This window comes from Peromyscus eremicus, chromosome 14 (genome assembly GCF_949786415.1).
Source record: "Peromyscus eremicus chromosome 14, PerEre_H2_v1, whole genome shotgun sequence".
NCBI classification, from domain to species: Eukaryota; Metazoa; Chordata; class Mammalia; order Rodentia; family Cricetidae; genus Peromyscus; species Peromyscus eremicus.
In genome coordinates, this window is record NC_081430.1 from 68,177,599 (window position 1) to 68,200,499 (window position 22,901).

The following is a 22,901-nucleotide window of genomic DNA, read 5'->3' on the forward strand; positions in this document are numbered from 1 at the left end:
AATGATTCTAGAACAAGCCTCTTCGACAGGTAGCTTTCAACTGCTGAGGCTAAAGCAGAGACGACCAGCAAACAGGGGACACTATGTGGACAGGAGAGTGGCATGCTCATAAAATTATACCACAGGGCTGTCTGCCCCAGTGAAGACCTCAGCCAGGGTCGCTGTTGTGGAATGTTACTTTAACTATGTAAAGATGTGTTAAATTTCTTTACGCTGCATTTGTTTAATGATGTGAAGATGCATTACCATTTGTTTATGTTGTGGAATTTTACTTTAACTATGGGAAGGTGTGTTACATTTGTTGATGTTGTTACATTTGTTTAACTATGTAAAGATGTGTTGCTGTTTCACCTTGCCTGCCTAAGGCACCTGATTGGTCTAATAAAAAGCTGAATGGCCAATAGGTAGACAGTAGAAGAATAGGAAGAGCTGGCTGGCAGAGAGAATAAGTAGGAAGAGGACTCTAGGCTTGAGAACAAGAGGAGAGAATGAGGGAGAAAGAGAGGGAGATGTCCAGGGGCCAGGCAGCCAGACAGGCATCAATCAGTGAGACTCAGAATAGGACATACAGAAGGAAAGAAAGACAAAAAGCCCCAAGGCAAAATGTAGATGAAGAGAAACAGGTTAATTTAAGTTATAAGAGCTAGCAAGAAATGAGCCTAAGCTAAGGCCGAGCATTCATAACTAACAATAAGTTTCCATGTCATGATTTGGGAGCTGTTTGGTGGACCAAAAGAAAGCCTGCTACAGGTCTCAGCTGCACAAAGCTGGGGTTTGCCCTTTGAACCCCAATAGGAATATCCAAACCTTGAAGAGATAAATTCATTTGAAAAAAAAAAAAAAGACAGGATTGGGGGCTGAGTGGAAGATCACTTGCTTAGCATGACCAAGGCTTTGGGGTTTGATCTACAGTAATGGGAGGAAAAAAAAATGGCAGGGCCAACTCAGATTATTTTTTAGGCAAGCAGCAGTTGTGGCAAAATTTCAACAGGCAAGGCAAGACAGTGTCATCCGGTACCCCTGTAGATGCTTTGGTGTGGGATATAGCAGACTGTGACAGCGGGCAGAGTCTCTGCTGGGAGCAGAGATCAGAGACAGGTCTCTTTCCAGGCCTCTGCCTGCAGCTCTTTTAGAGGGTGGTGAACAGGGCATATTCTGACCGTAGCCTTAAAGGCCCTAACTGAGGCTTCCAGAGGATTTGCAGGAAGCTGTAGCACACCGGGGTGAGGTGATCTCTCCATGACATCCTCTGCAAACGGCAAGGTTTCTCCCGCCTCAGGCTTCAACTCGTGTTTACTTACACATGAAACCGAAAGCTCACTTTTTAAAACAGCCACCCCAGTAGAGTAAGTTACCCAATGAGTTGGTAACTGAGCTAATAAAGATGCAAGAAATAAACGGCCAGAAACAGCTGAGCTGCTCAGAGGCTTTCTGGGTATCCCTGGAGAGTAAGTGGAAACTATTGTGTGAAAAATAATCATTGGGTTTCTTAGCACCATGTAATAATATCTTGACACCAGTTCAAAAGATAAGATATTAGACTTAAAAAGGGTCTCCAAATAATTAAGCTTACTTCCTAAGGTGTCGGGACTCTTTTTTCAAGATGTTTATCTCAATTAAATTTCATATCGCCCAGACTCACAATGAAACAGATTTTACATAGTAAGAGGATACCCTCTCCAACAGCAAGGAAAACACGGTGTTATGAATATCCAATGCACAACGTGTGCAGGTTCTCGTCCTCTTAAAACTGTCTATGCAAAATGCTTGTGCACGTGAGCATGTGTGTTCTCCTAAGCAAAGGTCCCTGTCTGAATGTTTCCAAGGGACTGAAAAAGGAAGGGACTACTGAACTGAGTGTTTGAGATGGCCCACGAGTCTGCCCTAGGCTGACCTGCCTGGGGCACCAGCAGGTCCTAAGCCAGGCTCTCCTTCCCTACACTGTTAGTGGCCACACGCCACCCACACTGCTCTTTCCCCATTTCTGTAAGCTTCTTGTCTCTCCTCTGGCTGTTTTTCTTTTCTTTTTCCTTACGTTTCTGCCACTAAATCTTCATTCCTAGGATGCGGATAGGCATCCTTTGATTTATTTATTCATTTATTTATCTATCATTTATTTATTTATTTATTGGGGGGCAAAGGTGTTTGGCAGACTGTATATGCCCCCTTGTACTTGTCAGTGTTTATTGCCTGCTTCGTTTCTTCCCCATACCTGGGCTTGTCCTAGTCACCTTTAGGCTTGTCGGTATTTTAGGATTTTGAGGACAGACGTTTGATTGCTGAGGACATCCTTGGGAGCACGTCTCCTATAGATTTTAGTAACATGGATGCTAAAAACCCATGAATACACAGACACATGCACACACACGCCCAGTCAGCCTGCAGTCTGCAGAACCTTCCAGAAAGTGGAGGTGCTTTGTCTCTTTTCCAGCTCACATTTGTGTCTGGAATATTTACAGCTCCAATCTGAGCTGAGATTTGCAAGAAATATTTAAAGCTTGCTCAGCAAGGCATTCTTGATCATGTTCTATAAATGGGATGCTGGCAAATGAGCCATAAAGAAAGACTAAAGAAAATGTTGCTACTTCTCCCTCACTGGCAGATTACAGAGGTGTGCAGAATGAAAAGAAGGGCACTGAGGAGACAGGGGAGCCAGCGTGTGAGCCGAGGTGCACCTGGGTGTGACAGGCCCAGGGAAGGGGGAAACGCCGGCACATGCCAAGTCCCGGCCCTAGCCCGTGCTTTGAAGCAAGAACCAAGTACATGAGCTCGTCTATCACATCCCAAAAGATAAGATGCAGGCTCTTTTAAAACATCAAAGCATGGGGCTAGAGAGATGGCCCTGCAATTAAGAGGACTGGCTGCTCTTGTAGAGGACCCAGGTTCAAGTCCCAGCACCCACACGACAGCTCACAACCATCTGTAGATCCAGTTCTGGAGTATTTGATGCCTTCTTCTGACCTCTCCAGGCAACAGGCATGCACAAGGTGCACATACATAAAAGCGGGCAAAATATTCATACACATAAAATAAATAAATCTTTTTTAAAAAATTGAAAAAAAGTTGCAACAATATGACCCCCATTCTTCTATCATGGAAACTGCTTCATTGTTTGAGGGTGAAAACAGTGAAAATTTTAGTTAGAGATATATATTTTTTAATTTATGTACATGTATGTATGTGAGGTGTATGTATGGGTGGTATATGCGTACATGTGTGTGCATGGATGTTTGTACCCGTGCCTCTGGTGAAGTCAGAAGGGGATGTTGGGTGTCCTGTCTTAGCATTTTCTATCTTACTCCCTCGAGACAGGGTCATTGTCTCAACTTGGCACGAGGCTGACCACTACAATCTTATTGTCTTCTTTCTTCAACTTCCTTCCTATCCTCCTACCACCTCCACCATGGGCTTCCTGCCTCTACCCCACTCCCAAGTCAGTGGCGTGTGTGTGATCACACCCAGCTTTTTACATGGGTTCTGGGGATTTGAACTCAGGTCCTCAAGCTTATGCAGCAAGTGTTCTTACCCGCCGTGCTATCTCCCCAGCCCCTGGTTAACTTTTTAAATCACTGGGAAAAAAAAGGGAGGGGGGGCACAAAGTGGGGGAAAGATACAATTGCAAGGAAAGCCAGAATAACAGACAATATAAAAAAACTGAAATTAACAAGGCACAGACATATCAACTTTCCAAAGACTGAGAGCGAGTGAAAACACTCAAACTGGAAGATTAGCTTCTATGTTGGAGAGGCACAAGAGGAAAGATCAGCTCGGCGCCATATCCGAGCAGAGCCGACCGCACGGTGAACCCTAACTTCCGTCTCGGGCTACAGAGCGCTCACATCCCCGCTCGACGACTGTGCCTGAGTCCTGTGACTGCGACGAAGGTCCTTACCTCGCTGCAGTCGCCAGCTGGGATGTGTGACGGCTTTGCTTCTTCATCCAGTGGCTCGAGCACCGTCACCTCTGCGAACTCTTCCACGGACTCTTGAAACTCGGGTAGAGACCGTCGTCCGTACCGCTTCCCACCTCTGACATATTTGGGCTGAGCCTCTAGTGAGCAGTCTGGACAGGGAGACAAGGGTTAAGGCCGCATTACATGAGAAGCAGCCCCAAGATGACACTCGTGGGACACAGCCTCTTGTATGAGCACCCGAATAAACCTGTGGGCCGGCTGTGGTGGCCGCGGGTACTTGTGAGTCCTGGGCTTGGATGCAGAGCAGTTTCTACTTCTGATCGTCTGGAGTACCTGCACCTATGTATCTGCAGGTTTCAGAAGCAATGATGGTAGAAAGGAAATTGGTTCAAAAGCGCAGACTAAGATCAGGTGGGCTGGGGATGTAGCTCGATTGGTAGAGCGCCCGCCTAGAAATCACAAGGTCCGGGATTTGATCCCCAGCACCCTGTGAACTGGATATGATCGTATGCCAGTAACACTGCACTCGGGAAGTAGAGGCCGGAAGTCCCGAAGCTCAGTCATTCTCAGTCACACACGGTGAGTTCAGGGTCAGCTGGGGCTACAGGGAACTCCTTATCCAAAAAGGGGGTACAGGAGTTGATGACATTTGGTTTTCTGTTTATTGGCGGCTTTAAGTGTGGGAAGGCAAAAGAAGTAGAGGAAGAGAAAAAAATATCTAACCAAGAGACAGCTGGTGGTAAGTCCTGGACCGTGTGCGGTTCTGAACAGTTAGTGTCCACACCAATCAGTATGAGTCCCTCCCCCCTTACCTCAGGGACCCCTTTGTTAACTGTTCTACGTTCTGATCTACCAGATGAGCAGAAAAACACAAAAATGGAACTGACAATGAGAATTCTAACCAATTACTGACATCTCCTCACTTCTGTGAAACCTGGCATCAAGATTTCATTATAAAATTATAAAATTAAAAGCTGTGGAATAAAATAGTAAGTGGAAAGCCGCATTAAGAAAAATGGTATAGCCGGGTGGTGATGGTGCATGCCTTTAATCCCAGCACTCGGGAGGCAGAGGCAGGTGGATCTCTGTGAGTTCAAGTCCAGCCTGGTCTACAGAGTGAGTTCCAGGACAGCTGGGGCTCTTACAGAAAGAAATCCTGTCTCGAAACAAACAACGAACGCACACACAAAAAGAAAAGAAAAATGGCGTCCTGCCTCCTTTGTTTTCAATATCAGTGACGTATAAATAAAAAGGGGTGTGCCCAGGGTAGAGTCATCTCCGACCCTGAAGAACGCTGGTGTTCCGGAGTTACACTTCTTAAGTTCAACAATTAACACCTTCACCACTGCCAACCCACCCGCCAAGCATCATGTCTACAACCCCCACCTCTACTGCTACCACAGCCATGTCCTCCTCCACAGCCACCTCCACCAGCAGGCCCCTCACTCACTCCACCAGCAGGCCCCTCATGCTCTATTCTGAAGGCTTTAAAGCAATAAAGATAAATACTTCACTCTGCTCAAATGCCATCCTCAAGAGTGGTAAGCACTTAGCAAAGTAGGAGGGAATAAAATATTCTATTAAAATACAAAAGACTGGCCGTGATTTGCTCTCTGTTGCCTGTCTGTTCCTACAGACGCACTGACCCTCTGGAGGACACCCTCTGGGTCCTGTTTGAACACGGCAGTCTAAGCACATTCCAGAGCTCAGACAGAAGTGGTTTAAATGAGGTGTGTACATAGATCATCAGGGCAAGCATGGGTGATTGGATAGATATGAGCTGAAGGAATAAAACCTTTCTTTTACTCTCAGTGGGAGCATGGTTGGGTTGGTGGACTCTTACTTCAGCATCCCTGGGAAGGCAGATGATGCTGTTTACCTGTCTACCTTCCCCGTGCCCTTCCTTGAGCAAAAACTCAGATTCTGTGATGCTCACAGATGCAGCCAGGAGCATTCTGAAATGCTCAGGAAAGCTAAGAGTGAAGTATTTATGAAAGCTAGACAATTTCCAGCGATATTAATATACAGCTCTTTATAAGTCCCAGCCAAGTCATTTATTAGATGGAGCAATTCTCTTACAGGAAGTGTTCAAGCACGCAAAATTCGTACTGAAAACGGCATGCATACTTGAAGGTACCTTTCATCAGAAGTGAGTGTGTCAGCCCGTGCTTATTCAGGAGCGGCTCAGACACTCGAGCTACTTGTTGGCAGCTGACACCCACGGGTGCTGGTCAGACAGGAAGCAATGCAGAAGCATCCTTAATTTATTAGATGTTCTTAAATTTTAGCGGCAGACAACAGGATACACCATTAGAGACTATGAGGGCTTAGAAAGGATGAAAAGCAAAACATAACCCAGGACTTTCCAAGTATGAGAATGAGGTGTAGCTGGGGCTAGAACAGGCAAAGGAGTTCTTACTGTGTGCTGAACTGCTCCTAAAATTAAAAATGGAAAGGGGAAGCAGCAGTCTCTGCAGACTCCACTGGGGATGGCGTTCCTAAGCTCACCTGTGGGCGAAGTGACCCCCTGACTACATACTATTAATTCTCCCATCTGTGATGGTAGAGAGCGTTGCTGGAACCTAAGCAGTTCTCCTCCTAAACAAAAAGGTGACCAATTGTGAACTGCTGGGAAATGCCGTTGATGGGGGGGGGGGGGTATTTACTTAATTTCAAGAACTTTAAAACCTCTTAAATTATATTTTATTATAATAACCAAGTGCAAGCAAAGTTTAAGTTAGTATCTTCATAGACTCTCTATATGTGTCCGTGTATACATATATAATCAGCCCATGTGTGTGTATGTTTCCAGTCCCTAAAATCTTACTAGAATGAAGATGTTAGCATGTACATAAGAAAGGTGGATTACTAAGAATTCCTTGTCAGAGTTTCCTAAACTATCCATGTGACCAATAAAAATTAGGCCCATCACAGCAGTTAGAAATTGTTACCCCTTAGAATCATGTGCTCACACATCCCTGTTCTACTGAGCACATCAGCATCATTGAGTGTCTATGAGGGGAGGAGAGACCCTGTGAGTAAGAAGGTCCAGGGAGAACCTGGTTGAAGGTTCATGGTTGACAGCCTTGGCTGTGGTGAGAATTTGAGAATTCTGATTCTCTGCAGTGATGCCAACTGGGCTTCCGAGTTAACAGTAGCATCCAAACAGGCGGTCACTGTGGGACTTTAAGATAACCTCAGACACTCAAGTTGAAAAATGCAGTGTCTGCCCTTAGCACATCTAATGGAAGAAATTGCCAACCTGGGGAGAAGTTGATTTACTTGGGGAGTATACGCACAAGTGACAGTTTCCCAGGGTTTTATTCTGGAACAATTTTACTGACGCCAGATAACATGGGGTCCTTTGGTTTATGGAGAAACAAAACTGTTTACACCTCAGGGCTTCCCTCAGCATAGGCCAGAGCACCAAGGAGAGATGTGAAAGAAGGCATGAAGGAATAGCCTGTCTCTGGAGATTGGCTCCTTCAAAGGATACTCACAAGTCACTCGATCTTCTTTCCCATTTCTACTATTTGGCATCAAGCGTAAAAATAAAATGGGGGAGGGGGATAAAATTGGGGGAAATGGCTCATGGCAAGTGCCAGCTGCACAAGGGTGAGGACCCGGGCTTGGATCGTCAGCACCCACACCAAAGCCAGACCTACGACCCCAGCTCTAGGTAGGGTGGCAGCAAAGGGTCCTGTAGAGGGTCCTGCAGCTTTGCGCCAGCCAGCCTAGCTTTTCTGAGCTATGCCCCGCTGAAGGAACTGCGCCAGGTTCAGTGAGAGACCCTATCTCAAAAAACCAGGTGGAGCCGGGCGGTGGTGGCGCACGCCTTTAATCCCAGCACTTGGGAGGCAGAGGCAGGCGGATCTCTGCGAGTTTGAGGCCAGCCTGGGCTACAAAGCGAGTTCCAGGACAGGTACCAAAACTACACAGAGAAACCCTGTCTCGAAAAACCAAAAAAAAAAAAAAAAAAAAAAAAAGGATGTTAAGCAGGGAATTCAAAATGTAAAGAAAAAAATAAACCGCTCGTTTCTTTCCCTCTTAGCAGGCCAACAAAGCACATAGGCTTTGTCTTTATTCTATAGCTCCTCTGTCCCAAGAAGAGACGCTTCAGAGATGTGACAGGTGCATGGATGACATGTGACCTGAAGGCCCAGTACTCGCAGTAAAACTAAAACTGAAGTACAGTGCCGCAGACCATGGTACCCCAGTGGATGCACCAGGCGCAGGAAGAGAACAAGCCGGACTCCTCAGCACCGCCCAGCAGCATAAGGAGCAGCCCTGTGTCTGGCTCACTCTCTCGCTCTTCTAAAACTGGACTGCTACCTCCTGTGTGCGGCTGGAACACCCATCCCAAACCCACTGCATGACTGGTCAACAGCCAAGAGCACTGAACCCCTGCAGGGAGCTTGGATGGCTACCCAGAAGCCTAATGGAGACTTCATCATGCAAAGCTCTCTGCACAGACACAAGCTCAGGACCCAAATGACACTCAAGTACAATGGAAAACTTAAACAGTTTCAGAGATGCCCTCGAGTGAGGCAGAGTCCTCCACCTCATATTTACTGGACATCCATCTAATGATTATCTCATGACCGCTGAGGGATATGATGAACTTTATTTTTAAATTATGTTTTAAATCAAACTTTTCTGAATAGCCTTAGACTATTTCCAAGGATGAAGAAGAAAGCCCGGCCATTATAGGTCCAAGGTTCTTCTTCTGGAATGGCTCCTGAAGACCCTTACTTCCTGTCTCCCTTCCTGACCCTTCAGTGAGCCAAGGACAGCATCGCCTAGAGACACTAGGAACACTGGCACCTCGGTCCCTAACGATGCCTCTCTCAGGGAGTTTCTCTATCAGGTGCATCCGCTCAGTGGGCCTTTTCCCAGCCTTCTCTGGATGCAGGTACAGGATTTTAGAATCAGTCTCCACACTCCCCTTTCTAAGACTCCAGAGGGAAGGGTGGGGTGCTAGTGGAGGCCCTTCAAATGCATTTTTGTTCGGCTCCCAGGATTCTTGAACTCAGCTTGAAAATAAGAAAGGATAACAGATGAACTGCGTGTGAATCTTACGACAAACAGCCCCAGTAAGCTTTCTTGGGAAAAGCTGTGCAGCCCATGAGGACATGTGGTCCAGCTGTGCAGCCCATGAGGACATATGTGTCCAGCTGTGCAGCCCCTTACTGCACGGTCTGACCTGCATCACACCACTCCCAGGGTTAGAAGGCTTTGAGAGGTGTAGAACCTCAACTGAGTCTAAATACGAGCAAGGCAAAGGGCTAGACTCCAAGTGCAACCAAGCTAAGCAAGCTAGAGTGCAAAGACAGACAGACAGACAGACAGACAGACGGGGGGGGGGGGGGGAGTCAGGTGGAGAAGGAAGGTGGAGGAAGACTATGGCAGCATAGAGGGACATGGAGATGGAAGAGGAGCGAATGACTTAGATGGAAGAGAGCAAGAGGTAAGAGAAGAGGGGACCAAGGAAAAGAGGAGGAGGGTTGACTGGGTCAGGACAGTGGGCGGGGAAGGGTGGGCGGGGTGTGGCTCAGAAAGGAGGAAGAGAAGAAAGGACAGGAGACGATGAGCAGCATGGAAAGACCTCATCAGAAGCCTCGTGATTATGTCTTCTGCTTTCCAGAAAAGACATCATCAGCTAGGCGGCCTGACCATCCCACACGCCCTTTCCACGTTAGCGGCTTTCAGGTCTCGGAACACTGGTACCTCATTCTCCCCCGACTCCTCTCTCCTGGAGTCTCACTATACTGGTCTTGCTCAGGCCTTCCCTGGAGGCAGTGACAGAACTCTAGGAGCAGTGTCCACCTCAGTCGTTATCCAGCTGGGAGATGCTCCTTGCAGGAGGATGGAGGTTCTAATCAGCTCTGCTGGATCTAGAAGGCTCTGAGGAGAAAGCTTGCTGAAGACAGTGGAGGAGTGTGGTGTGGGATGCCCCCAGCTGACTGGGCTAGCTCTACAGTCTATCTCAGACTTAGGGCAGTCAAGGACCAGCGGACAGGAAATTATCTGTACCAACAACAACTGCACACCTTCCCGGGCTTTGCTACGAAGACTGACCGCATGACCTATGAGCAGGCTCTGCATCTGTGGACACTTTGCAGAAGAAAGCAGCCACGTCTCCCTGACTGAATCTTCCCAGTTGCTCAAGGTTCAGCTCAAAGAATGTCTTTCAAGGGACTTCTTGGCACAACTTTTCATGGTATCTTTTCTCCTTTGCTACTGTGTACCTCATACTGACTGCAGCTTCCAATTTAACAATGACCAGTCACATTTTCTTAAAAGCATCTTTGTATGGTAGAATTCCCTATCTGGGCCAGGCGGTGGTGGTGCATGCCTTTAATCCCAGCACTCGGGAGGCAGAGCCAGGTGGATATCTGTGAGTTCAAGGGCAGCCTGGTCAACAGAGCAAGATCCAGGACAGGCATCCAAACTATACAGAGAAAGCCTGTCTTGAAAAACAAAAAACAACAACAAAAACAAATAAACAACAACAAAAAACAAAGAATTCCCTATCTGTCTAGACTGTGACACTTTCTGAGGCATCTATCCTTTATGGGAAGGACATGGGCATTAGAACCAAGTGGACCTCGGTTAAGATACCCCACCAGGATCTTGGGGGTTAAGAGTCCTTAACTTCACGAAGGTTTCATTTCCTTATTAAAGGAGGGAAAATATGAGTGTCTGTGGAGCAAGGTCATGGTCCTGTCTAGCAGCCCTTCTACCCAGGCTGCTGTGGAGCTGCTGGCAGCCAAAGCCATCGGCATAGGAAAAAGTGCCCAGCCCAGCAGTGGGGGACCTGAAGGAGCAGTCAGGAGGAATGTCCCAACCTCCAAATCACAGCACATTTCCTCAGCCTCGTTTTTTTTTTCTCTAACATGTCACATTAGTGATAAATATACAAAAAGACAGTTCATCTCAGAAACCAGAGCCGCCCTGATCTTGATCGTGTCCTGATTTTCTCTTCCCTCTTAGCTGCTTTTCCCCTCATGGACAGGCTGTTGTGAGAGCGATACACAACTCTCTAAGACTTCATGTCTCGTGTGGAAGCCTCTTCCACACTCACTACAATTGAAGTAAAAGACACCAGTAACAAGTACATTATTTCATCGTCAAGAGTCTCAGCATCCTATTTACCAACTTTAAGTAGCATGAGTATTTGTCGGACATCGCGTGGATTTTTAAAAGGTTGTCTTTTATCCTTAGTAAAATAATCTGAACAATAAGCAACCCTCTATGGCATTTTAATAACTGCTTAGTCCCTGATTATACACATAAGCCACAATTTGCCTACTGACATGCTGCCAACGTTTTTTTACTCGAACACACACACACACACACACACACACACACACACTATTCAAAGTGAGTCTCCTTCTCTACACATTGTTGTGCACATTCGCGATTATTTATGTCATAAAATCTGAGAGAGGCATGCATTGGTTAGCCAAGAACATCACTACAGCTCACAGCAAAGGTTCTATCCTTTTCCCTGGCCACCAGTAGGCACGAGTGTTTCCAGTTTCACAACTTGCAAACACCTTCTTTTTTGTTAAGTAGGGATCTCACTGTTGAGATAGCCCAGGCTGACCTTGAACCCGTGATCCTCCTACCTCAGCTTCCCACATTCTGAGATGACAGGCGTGCACCACCGTGCCCAGATCCAAACTCTCTAGCACCCACTTCTATGGTTGATTTTGATGGCGGCAATGGTGGTTTGAAGAAAACATCTGATTCTTACAATCGGCACGCCACTGACATCAGAAGACGAGAGCCTATGTTCCTGTCTTAGGCAAAGAGGGGGCACAGACAAGCCTCTTGAGCTGTATGTCTGACGATTTACCAAGTCTGCGGCTAGACTCCAGAGATTGGCCCAGCATGTCTGTATGTAGCAAACACGTCTTTGGTCACTGGGAATCAGGATCTAGCCCAATGCCCAAGGAGCCCACTCTACTGTGTGCTTGCTAAGTGAATAAAAGGGCATGTTTGTGGCACTTATGGCTTTTTGAAAAACAAGGAAAAAAACTACTATTAAATGGAACGGCTCTCGGAAGTTAAGAGTTCTGGAACAGAAATCACCACCTGCCAGAACAATGCCTCATCCTGTTTTCCTAGTGAATTGGCTCTTCCAGACTAGCTCCCCCCCCTCCCGTCAACAAAGGCAAGGCATTTTCAGTGGGGTTCTTGCGTTATGTTAACATGTACTCCACAACAGAAACCTAGAGGAAGATGCATCAAAGAAAGGCAAAATCTCTAGAGACTGAAGCCAGCAGCATGTTGACGCCTGCATTACAGTGCTGGACCAGCATTTCCACTACAAAAAAAAACTCCAGCAATCCAAAGCCATTACAAACTGAATAAATAGTTAATAAGTTGTTGCCCCTCTCTTATTCCAGAAACATGACTTAAACATTAAACAGCACATGCAGCTATGAGGGAGTCCACCACTGTCACTGTTAATTAGGCTGGACGCTACAAAGGACACCCTACCATGTACAGTCCATGGTCCACTCCTTATCTAAATTTCAGTGTCTCTATTGTTACTGCTTTTGACAGGAAAAACTCTTAAAGTCCTAGAATTACAAAAGTCAGAGTTATAAAGATGCTAAAACTCACACAAGAGAAGTTATAAAGGGCAGAGCCCAAGACTACGAAGTTAAAAATAACGACTTAATTCCGTATCCTCTCAAATCCCCTTAGAGCTTTGCTTTGTATTATTTATGTGCAACTACCTTCTATTAGAAGACAGAGAGCATGAAATACAGTGAGTGTCTGCCCTTCAGAAGAACTCTACGGTGTCAATTTATGTTAAGTAGAAACTTACAGAGAGAGAAAGCTAGTGTTTGTGGCCTTCCCCACAGATTGAAATAATGCCATTCAGGCATTGGGAGACAATATAAGTGACCCTTAGAGCTGAAAGAGTTCCAGCCACTTTCAGATACCAGCTGGTCAATGACCATAAAGGTGTGATGTATGAGGTCACAACACTGAAGAGGCTGAGCCAGTGCTTTTCAGCTCCAGGTTCTCGGCATCAAATCAAGAAGACATTTTGAGACTCGTCGCTTGGTCGGGTACTACAACGGTTGGCTGGGCTGTCAACCTGAGTGGACTCAGAAATGTCTGTGACTGATGGAACACCCTTGTGTGTCCGTGGGAGCATTCCTAGAGAGGACTGACGTGGGAGAGCGCGATGGGGAGTGGACCTCACCCTCAATGTGGGCTGTGCCGTTCCTTCCAAGAGTGGCCAGGATTCAAAAGAAGTCTGGTGAAAGAGCTGAGCATGTGTGGGACACCCTCTGTCCCTTCTCTGTGAGCCAGTGAGTCTAAGTCTGTTGCTGCTCTCCTCCATAGATGTCAGACTCCAGTAAGCTTGGCCTTTCAAGGGTACCCATTACCAGTGAGTCTCCAGGGGTGGGCACTTCTGGGTTTTCAGTGCTAACTGGGGACCGCTGGGCTGGCTCCCTGGTGCTTGCCCCTCTAGTATGCAGACAGCCAATGTGGGGTTGTACTGGCACCATCATGTAAGCCAACCCAGGAAACTCCATTTTATAAGCAGTATTTCTGTATGCACATGTATAGACACATTCCTTTTGCCCTGTTCCTCTAGAACACCCGTCTAATACGGACACAGGATGCTTTGTCTTATAGGAATCTTACGGCTACCACTTCATGACCCTTGGTTTCTCAGCCTGCACACCATAGCCCTGTCTTTTTAGTCTCCTCCTGGTTTTGTCTTTTCTCTCAAAGTCCATCAGGAGTCGAAAGGTGTGATGAACACACCACAGTGTAGGTCCACGTGGTGAGGGAGGAATTAAGTTCTGAACAGCCCAATGCTGCATGCAAGGTAACAGACACTCCGTCCGACTGCCGGGCATAAATTGCTGCAGTCCACTCCCTCTTGTTACCTTGGACCCCTTGGCAGACTCTGAGACCGGCCGCACACACTGAGGGCCTGCTCATCCACCTGGAGGTTAAGTCTTTAAACTGGGGGCTGGAGAGATAACTCAGCAGTTAAGAGCACTTGCTGCTCCTGCAGAGGACTGGAGTTGGGTTGCCGGCTCCCACATGGTGACTCACAATGGCCTGTAACTCGAATTCCAGGGGATCGGATGCCCTTTTCTGACTTCTTCCGGCACTGGTTACACATGAGGTACACACACATACATGCAAGCACACGCACATAACATAAAATAAAAATAAATAAATCTTTAAAAAAGTACTCAAAATTAGGATCCATACCGGTGTAGGTAGTGACACAGTATTAATGCCTTCTCCTGCCATTTACTCACAGGACTTCACTTACGCTCTGCCCTCCATTACGCCTCCATTTGGCTTTTTGTAAAATGGCAGAGCTCTTTCCAGCTATAAATGCTGCAGCGTATCTTTGAAGGGATGGTAATGATCATAAAGGGGGAGGTAGGGGTGAACTCAGATAGTCTGCTACACTACACTTAAGTCCCGACCCTTCTGTCTCTACACATATGAACCAGTCAGTCTGAGTGGGTCAAAGAATCAGATTTCACATGGGTGGGTGGGAGCATGTTTTGGTGCAAAGAATGCCTTGAGAGCCATGAGCAACTGGAGGGACCAGGAAGACAGAGGCTGGGCCAGTGACAGACAAAACAGGGAGTGTGGGAGTCGTGGGCCCATGCTTCCGAGGAGAGGAAACCCTCAAGGCACTGGCTCCATTCTGGATCTGTATGTACCCTGCTAGGACAAGGGTTAATAGCATCATTGACACACTGGCTGAAATGCTATCCTGTCCATTAGCGCTCTTATTGTTGGAGTACACTGGTTTGGGAGCAGTTCTGTAACCACATGATGAAACGATAAAAAAACGCCTTCTCTGTGTGGTCCTGAAAGACTGGTCCAGATGACGGCCTCTGTCTGCGCAGTAGTGTAGCCCACAAGCAGTAATGAAGCCGCCACCCACAGCTAGCTCTGACAGCTTGACTCGCTGGCAGTTCCCGAGCTCACCGCCACCCCGCAGCTCTGCCGATTGCTGGGCTCCAACACAGCACAACTCGAGGAGCAGCCTCCTCATGTGTACTCTCATTACAAAAGACAGAAGTTACAGCACCCTCCAAATTTCCTGATGCTCCGTTCCAGTCAGCCCTTATCCCTGGCCCATGTCCATCAAATGACGTCATATTTCTCTACACGTGAACACAAGTTTCTACACTTCAGAATTTCCCTCAAATACTTACCATATTTCTTTGATTTTAAGACATGCATACACCAGTGCCAGATTTGAACATACTTAAATCAGAATCTATTTTATCATCAATAACATTTTAGGTCATATTTGACAATACTTTTCTTTTTTGAGATATATAACTATATATCATACAATATATGGTACTCTTTTAAAAAAACAGTGAGGTACAACATTTATTCTTCTCTCATGACAGTTACTTAATATTCACTAATGCTAAGGATTCTTCCAGGTGCTAGAAATACAGATGCACTTGAGAGTGTGTGGGTGTGTGTGGGGGGGGGGGGGGGTCGGTCACACAGACAGCATCACACTGTCATGTGGTCATGTCTCAGGGAGAGGGTTTTCTGTTCAGTGGGACCACATAAAATTCTTTCTTGCTGGCCACATTTCTTCTTTCAGGAAACTTTCCCCCAAATCATATGCTCACACAGACACAGGAAGTAAGGCTGAAGGAGCTACCATTCAGCTTTACTCTGCTCCATCCAAGAATGAATTACTGCTACACCATCTGACACTTGCCTAGGAATAATCCAATTATTTCTTCCGTAATGTGCTGTTGTGGCAGAGAAGTCTCACTTTAGTGTTTAACAGCTGCAAGGCTATTGTGATGATATCTAAAGAAGTCTCTGGAAATAATGGTTCCATGTACAAAGAGCAGATGTCCCAAATCCTACACACGCATACTTCAAGGTCTTCACATTTTTCTTCCAGAAAACTTTTCAAACTTTTTTTGGGGAGGAGGGAAGAGCTAGGGATTGAACTCAGGGCCTTGTGCATACCAGGCAAAAACTCTACCACTGAGCTAAATCCCCAGCCTATCTCTACATACCTTTAAAAGGGGGAATATAGAGAAGAAACGTCAGTGTCTTACCTGTCTCTTGAAAGTGCTCTTCACTGGATAGAGTTCTAGACAAGATAAGTATTAATGCTTCTTTAAATTGGTCGAAATGGACCTAAAAAACAATTAGAAATAAATTTAAAATCATTTTCCACAGCCTCAAGCATGCAAATCCATCTGCAAGGTATCTGAACCATTTGTTCCCATCCTGACAGCCTTGGAGCAAAACATCACCCACGTCTGTTCTTTTTCCTTCATCTCTCTAAAGCATGAGAGGGAAAATGGGCTGGTCCTTTCTGACACCCAGTACCATAAAGACACTGGTATTTATACAGATAGGAGCATCTATTCAGCTCCTGAGGAGAAAGTAAAGCTAGCAGAGCAGAGGAAAGACAGGTTTTTGAACTCTCAACTCCTTTTACCTTTCAAACAAGATCAGAAGGAAAAGGCATTAGGTTTGACGTCAGGAAAATCTTCCCAAGTAAATGACCCATTGTCACGTTGGCCATGGATGCTTTCATCTCAAGATAGTCTAGAAGGGAGTAAGCTCTTTGGGGGAAAAAATTTAATATGATTTTGCCTGGGGCAGGTATATAATATTTATCTCCCAGGTCCCTCTGAGTATATAAACAAGCAAAAATCAATGCCAAACACAGGATACAAGAAGGCTGAGAAGCGCTTTCATCAGTTCATAAATCTATAATTGTCTTGACCAGCATGAAGGGACCCAGTCTGGCTGATGGGAGTACTCATTGGAAGTGCTTACAAGGGGAAAAGTTTTCTTCTACACCATCAGTTTCTGTGACCTCAGCCTGGGACAGCAGGGAGAGGTGGCATTTTAGTCAACATAATTCTAGTTTGAAGGTATGGCACTTATTGTCCCAGAAAGCTAGACAGTCATAATACAAGATGAAAGTTGGGAAATGTGTGATTTGTACCACTATAGGATTCTTTGAATATCATTTCAAAATGCTGGCAGGTGTCCAGCCTTTTGACATCGTGATATGGTGCCTTCATCTATAAAGTTCGTGCTTGAGAGCCACACAACTGAGTTATTATTAAATGAAAAGAAAATCTCATAATGTTTTAAGTAAGTTTGTGGTTTTTGTGTTGGGCTACTCACAAAGCATGCTTGGATAGAGGTTTCAATATAGATGATAAAAAAAAAAAACCCTTCCACCTTAAATTTAGAAGATCAGCAAAGCATACTAGTTATCTAAACCCTGGCAAAATGTTGCACAAACCACAGTGAAGTGGAAGAGTCCATCTCGAGACTTATATCCTAAGACTGAATTAGGAGTCAGGCTTCGCGGCTGTGGCCTGTAAGTCCAACGGGACTAAGGAGGCCAAGGGACAAGGGCCACAAATGTGAAGCCTGCCAGAGTGACAGAGTAAGTTCCAGGCCAGCCTGAACAACAAACAAACAAATCAATCGAGGTTGATCTCAACACTCAGCAAGACAGAGGCAGGTGGATCTCTTGTGAGTTCGAGGCCAGCCTGGTTTACAGAGTGAGGTCTAGGACAGCCAGGGCTACACAGAGAAACCCTGTCTTGAAAGAAACAACAACAACAAAAATACCCAAACGAAACTGTATTTAGATATAATTGGGCACATTCTCCCAATGTAGATGTGAGTTCCACTACACTAACTTTGATTCACTAAAACTTCCCTAAAACTATATTCCTTTTAGAGCTTTAAATTTTTTAATTATTTATATTTATGTGTATATAAACATGAGTGCCTGCTTGTTTGTATGTGGATGCAGGTGCCCATCATGGCTAGAAGAGAACACTGGATCTTCTGGAACTGGAGTTACAGGTGGTTGTAAGCTAACCAGTAGAGGTACTAGGAGCCAAACCCAGGCCTTGTGCAGAAGCAGCAAGTGCTCTTAACTACTGAGCCATCACTTCAGCCCCTATATTCCTTTAAGAGCATGTGGACTTTAACTGCTATTTGTTGTTAAGGAGCATAACTTGATGCTTTGATATACGTATAGACCATGGGATAGTCACCACCATCAAGTGATGTAATGTATTCATCACCTAAGTTACGTGTGTGTGTGTGTGTGTGTGTGTGTGTGTGTGTGTGTGTGCGCTGAGAACAGTTAGGATTTACCCTCTAGGCAAATTCCCTGTAATTATGGACTTTTGAAATCAACCACGAACAGAGGGGGCAGAGCATCTGCTGAAGCAATAGGATGATGGTCCATGAAATGGTTAAACAATTGCAGGGAGGGAAGCTGTGCTAATTGGGGGTTTGTGGCTGACAAATCATCTTAAAACCTCAGAAAGAAGGAAGCACACAGTCCTGGCTTTGGAAATAGACCCAGGTAGGCATGGTACCACCCAGGTGAACTGGAGTTCACACGGCTAAGGCCATGTACCCCAACAGTCAGGTCACAACTTCTGGGAGCTCAGCCCAGCTGACAGGGGTCTTCTAATGCCTAAAACCATTCCTCCTCTTTGGGGCAGGCAGCAGAGTGGCCGGGAAGATGCCCCGAGGCTCTGAAGACAGGTCTGCTGCTCACTGCCCACTGTGCCCTGGCTAGCTTGCTGCTCTGAGCTTTCGAAAGTCTGATCTGCAACAATTGGGGCCATCTAGCAAGTGTCTGGTATGATTCATTTGAAAGGTATGTATTGAGCAGCCGCTTACGTGCCAGACACTAAGCCCTGGTACGACAGCAGGGATGAGACAATCCACTGTCTTCACGAAACTCAAATTCACAGGAAATGTCATAGGATGTTAGGCAGGTACTGAAGACCATTGCATACATTTATTGTTTTATGACACTACTCCCCGAAGCAGTGCTAGGGAGGTAAAATGTCTAGACTATTCTAGGACTTGGTAGATCCCCACAAGTGGTGGGTAATACGTATAATACTGGGTTGACTGTCCCCAACAGGGCCATAGTTTGAAGCACAGCAGACAGCCATTCAAGTGACATAGTCAAGCTCCAAGAGGGTGGGACAGCAGCGGGGAGATCCTGGGCCGGTCCACGCCAGAGATCTGTGGAGTTGCTCAGAATCAGGGAAACCGAGCTGGTCTGTTGGAGACCCCTAACTATGAGTTTCCTGGCTTGAGTTATTCACAGAGGGCCCCGAATGAAACCTCTCTCCCCTACCTGCAGTGATGAGCTAATCAGGAGACCTACTGGAAAGGGGGGCATTTGTCCTGAGGAATTCAAGCCCTTTATACCTGACTCTGCAGGTCTCTGTGGGGTTTCTGAAGGTCTGTGTTTTGATAGTTATAGATGAGAGTCTTTCTGAGAACTGGCCATGGTGGCGAATGCCTGTAATCCCAACACTTGGGAGGTGGAGACAGGAGGATTAAGAGTTCAAGGTCAGCCTCAAGCTACATAGCCAATTCCAGGCCAGTCAGAGTTATAGGAGAGAGACTCTGCCTAGGCAGGTGGATCTCTGTGAGTTTGAGGCCAGCCTGGTCTACAGAGGGAGTTCCGGGACAGCCAGGGCTACCCAGAGAAACCCTGTCTCCAAAAACAAAACAAACAAAAAGCCTTCACAGTGCTGTTTGGTTCTAACTAACTCAGTTCAGTAAGCAGAAGCTAAGGTCACCCTGGGGTCTACAAACTTCCCCTGACACGAGATATAGGCATCTACACTCTGGAACTACTTCAAGTCAACGTCAAAGGTCTTTTATGGGGCTGAAGTCTTCGAGACTAAGGTACAACAAGAAGCCTTTGGGACGGTAGGTCCCTAATCTCACAGCCCTGATTATCTGATTATCTACCATATGGCAGACAGAAGGAAACCAATGGAGGAGACATTGTGGCTGCAGCTTAAAGTACATCTGCCATGAGAAGTGCAGGGTAGATAGGGCCAGTATACTCAACTCTACGTTGTTTAAAGATTTAGCGCCGGGCGGTGGTGGCGCACGCCTTTAATCCCAGCACTCGGGAGGCAGAGCCAGGCGGATCTCCGTGAGTTTGAAGCCAGCCTGGGATACCAAGTGAGTCCCAGGAAAGGCGCAAAGCTACACAGAGAAACCCTGTCTCGAAAAACCAAAAAAAAAAAAAAAAAGAAAAGAAAAAAGATTTAGTTACTTCATGTGTATGAGTGCTTTGCCCACATGTATATATGTGCACCACATGTGTGCTCGGCACCCTCGGAAGTCAGAAAGAATGCTGGGTCTCATGGAACTAGAGTTATGGTTGTGACCTCCGTGTGTGTGTAACCCAGGTTCTCTGCAAGAGCACGTGTTCTTCCCAATACCCACCACACACACACACACACACACACACACACACACACACACACACACACACCTTTTTTTGTTGTTGTTAAAACAGCATCTCGCTATCTGGCCTCCAACTTACAGAGATCTCTTTAGCCTCATGAGTGCTGGGATTAAAGGTCTTCTCCACCACACCTGGTTCTCCTGCTTCAACACAAACGTCATCCTGCTGTGGCCCACCAACTACAGCCCAGAGATGGCAAGCAAAAGACAGAAGCCCCCGAGATAAGGCCAAAAAGTAACTACTGACATTAACCAGTCTTCCTCCGACACACATAATGGGTGATGCTTTTATAATTAAAAAAAAAAAAAAAACCTATCTTAATAATTTTATGTAACCTAAAAAAGATGAAATATCTGCACTCAAAAATTAATAGGCTGGGGCTGTTCAGTTTGGGCAAGGATGTACATGCTGCTAAATGAAGCCTGAAGTATCTCTTTTCTACTATATTGAAAAAGCTAATAGGGCAAAAATGATTAAGTACAGTATAATTATGTGTAATATACTCTTTAGATCAAATAAAACTTAAACCAATTTTTGGACTCTCCAATGGTCACCTCCCCCCAACACACACACCATCCGTGTATCAGTACACAGGGTAAAAGATTCAGTTATTGGAAAGTGTTATTCACGTATGTCTCCACTAATCCCAGGTGAGTGGGGTACTGTATAGGTTTGCTCATAGACAGCTTGTCTTTGAATTTACAACATCCATCTGAGAGCCCACCCTTAAGTCTAGAAGATGGTTGCTGAGAGAAGAGTCGTGCCCCTGGCCACGAGTCTCAGAAGTGGTGGGGTTACCTGGGAAACCAGGCCTTCGGATGTGCCTCTACCAGACCCGGTAATTCTGCCTGACTTGTGCCCACTTCACTTCTGACTTGACCTCTCTGGAGAGCCCCACAGTTCCAAGTCAAACCTGGGGCTTCATGACGAGCCACCAGGTGCCCCCCCACAGAGCAGGTGCAAGGCAGCAGCAGGCAGAGGATCACTCGAACTCAAGATACCCGACCTCTGCTCTCAAAGGGTTTATCAGCTGCCCTCCAGGGAGCAGGAGAATGGAATGTGGGAGGGAGAAGGAGAGTGTATTAGTGTCAGGAAGATAGAATCTGGTGAGTCCCTGGAAAGAGACAAAGCAAGCTGGCAGGGTCACCTGATCAGTATGTCCTAGTTGGCCAGTGGGAAAGGAAACAGGGCACCATTTGTGACCTTGACGTCTCAGACAATCACAGAGTTGAAGGTTTCCAAAATGGACATACAGAGTGGGAAATCAGTCTCATCTCAGCAGATAAGGCATCTCTGACTGTTAAGTCAGAGGTTCATCACGGCCTAATGTCACCTAGCTAGTTGGTCCCTTCCTTCAGACAGCACTCAGCCGCTGAGCTAAACAATTAGCTCAGCTTCAAGCCTCCTTTCGATCTTTATTTCCTTCTCGCAAGGGCACGCAGACACTGGTCCCGGGATTTAAACAGCAGTAAATGCCACATCTTTGATTCAAGGAGACCATTCTCTAACGGGGGTAGGTGACTGCATTTTTTTTTCCATCAATGCTCATGAATACTGATGTGGTAAAAAGCCCCTCAGGGTTCAACCCAGCATCAGAACTGCTGGTAAATGGCCCCTATTGTTAAGAATCACATTAGGAGTGAGCTCACCGTGTTCGGTAACTAAGAAGTTTTAGAGCCCCTGTCTCTCCATGGGAGCTTGACTATGATGTTATGTCAAAATTTAAACTATGCAAATGTACAAGGAAATTCCGTCTTACGAGGTAATGAGCTTCCAGGTTCGGGGTGCCCTGGTTGGTCCTTCCTCATTTGAATAAGAACTGCTGCCATTTATTATGGGAGCATCTCTCTCAGGCTCAGAGGGCAGTTTGCATCAATGCAGAAATTACATGCCTGCCTAAAAACACACATGACATTTAAACTAAATTAACAGGGAGACTAGTCAAGTGTCTTTCTTTCTCTCTGTCGCTGGCTCTCTCTCAGTCCTATGTCACCACCCTGTGAAGGAATGTTGCTTTAGGAAAACAATTTGCCCTGTCTCGGGAAAAAAAAAAATCAAACCAAAACAAAACAAAAAAAAACCCAACCATCCCTCCCCCCGCCCCAAATCTAACATTGCATGCAATCATCTTGTGTAGTCATAGAGATCCAAGGCAATGCACAGTTTCCACATGTACACAGGTAATATTCAAACAGACCCAAACTTAGAGAACTCAAGCCAGAGTTTCAAACAAGCTGAGCTAATAAAACAAGACAAGGTGCTACATAACTGTCATTAAATGTAGTTGGTTTGTATCTACTAACACAAAAGGAAATCAGTGACAGAAACTTCAGGGCATTGTTAATTGAGATGGGTATAGAAATATGGACCTATCAGAAAATAGTCTACCCAAGGAGAGACCTCATAGGCTATAAACAAACAGGTGTGTTTTGTTTGGACACAAAAGACCAGGTTGTGAAATGTTTTATTCTAAATAAAGCATTGGGGGCTATTACGACTTAGTAGTTGTTTACTGGGGACGGTGTAGAGGCAAAGACCATCTAAAACGGTAACAGCAAGTTTTAAACATTAGGCAACTATATGCCTCAAGACAGGTTCAAGGAGTCCTGCTTAAGATGGAAGAAATGTCCAAACCACCACTCTACACAAGAGCTTCTA

At 46.0% G+C, this 22,901-nt stretch overlaps 1 protein-coding gene across 2 annotated transcripts in view; it reads right to left on the reverse strand.

Annotated features, from left to right (window-relative positions):
- Nin (ninein) overlaps positions 1 to 22,901 on the reverse strand; it is a 95,536-nt gene that overhangs the window by 66,828 nt on the left and 5,807 nt on the right. For both annotated transcript variants that reach the window (XM_059278970.1, XM_059278972.1), the window contains exons 2-3: positions 16,021 to 16,102; positions 3,893 to 4,062 (exon numbers count right to left, since the gene is read on the reverse strand). In XM_059278970.1, the coding sequence (XP_059134953.1) occupies positions 3,893 to 4,062; positions 16,021 to 16,102 (252 nt within the window). The remainder of the gene's footprint in view (positions 1 to 3,892; positions 4,063 to 16,020; positions 16,103 to 22,901) is intronic.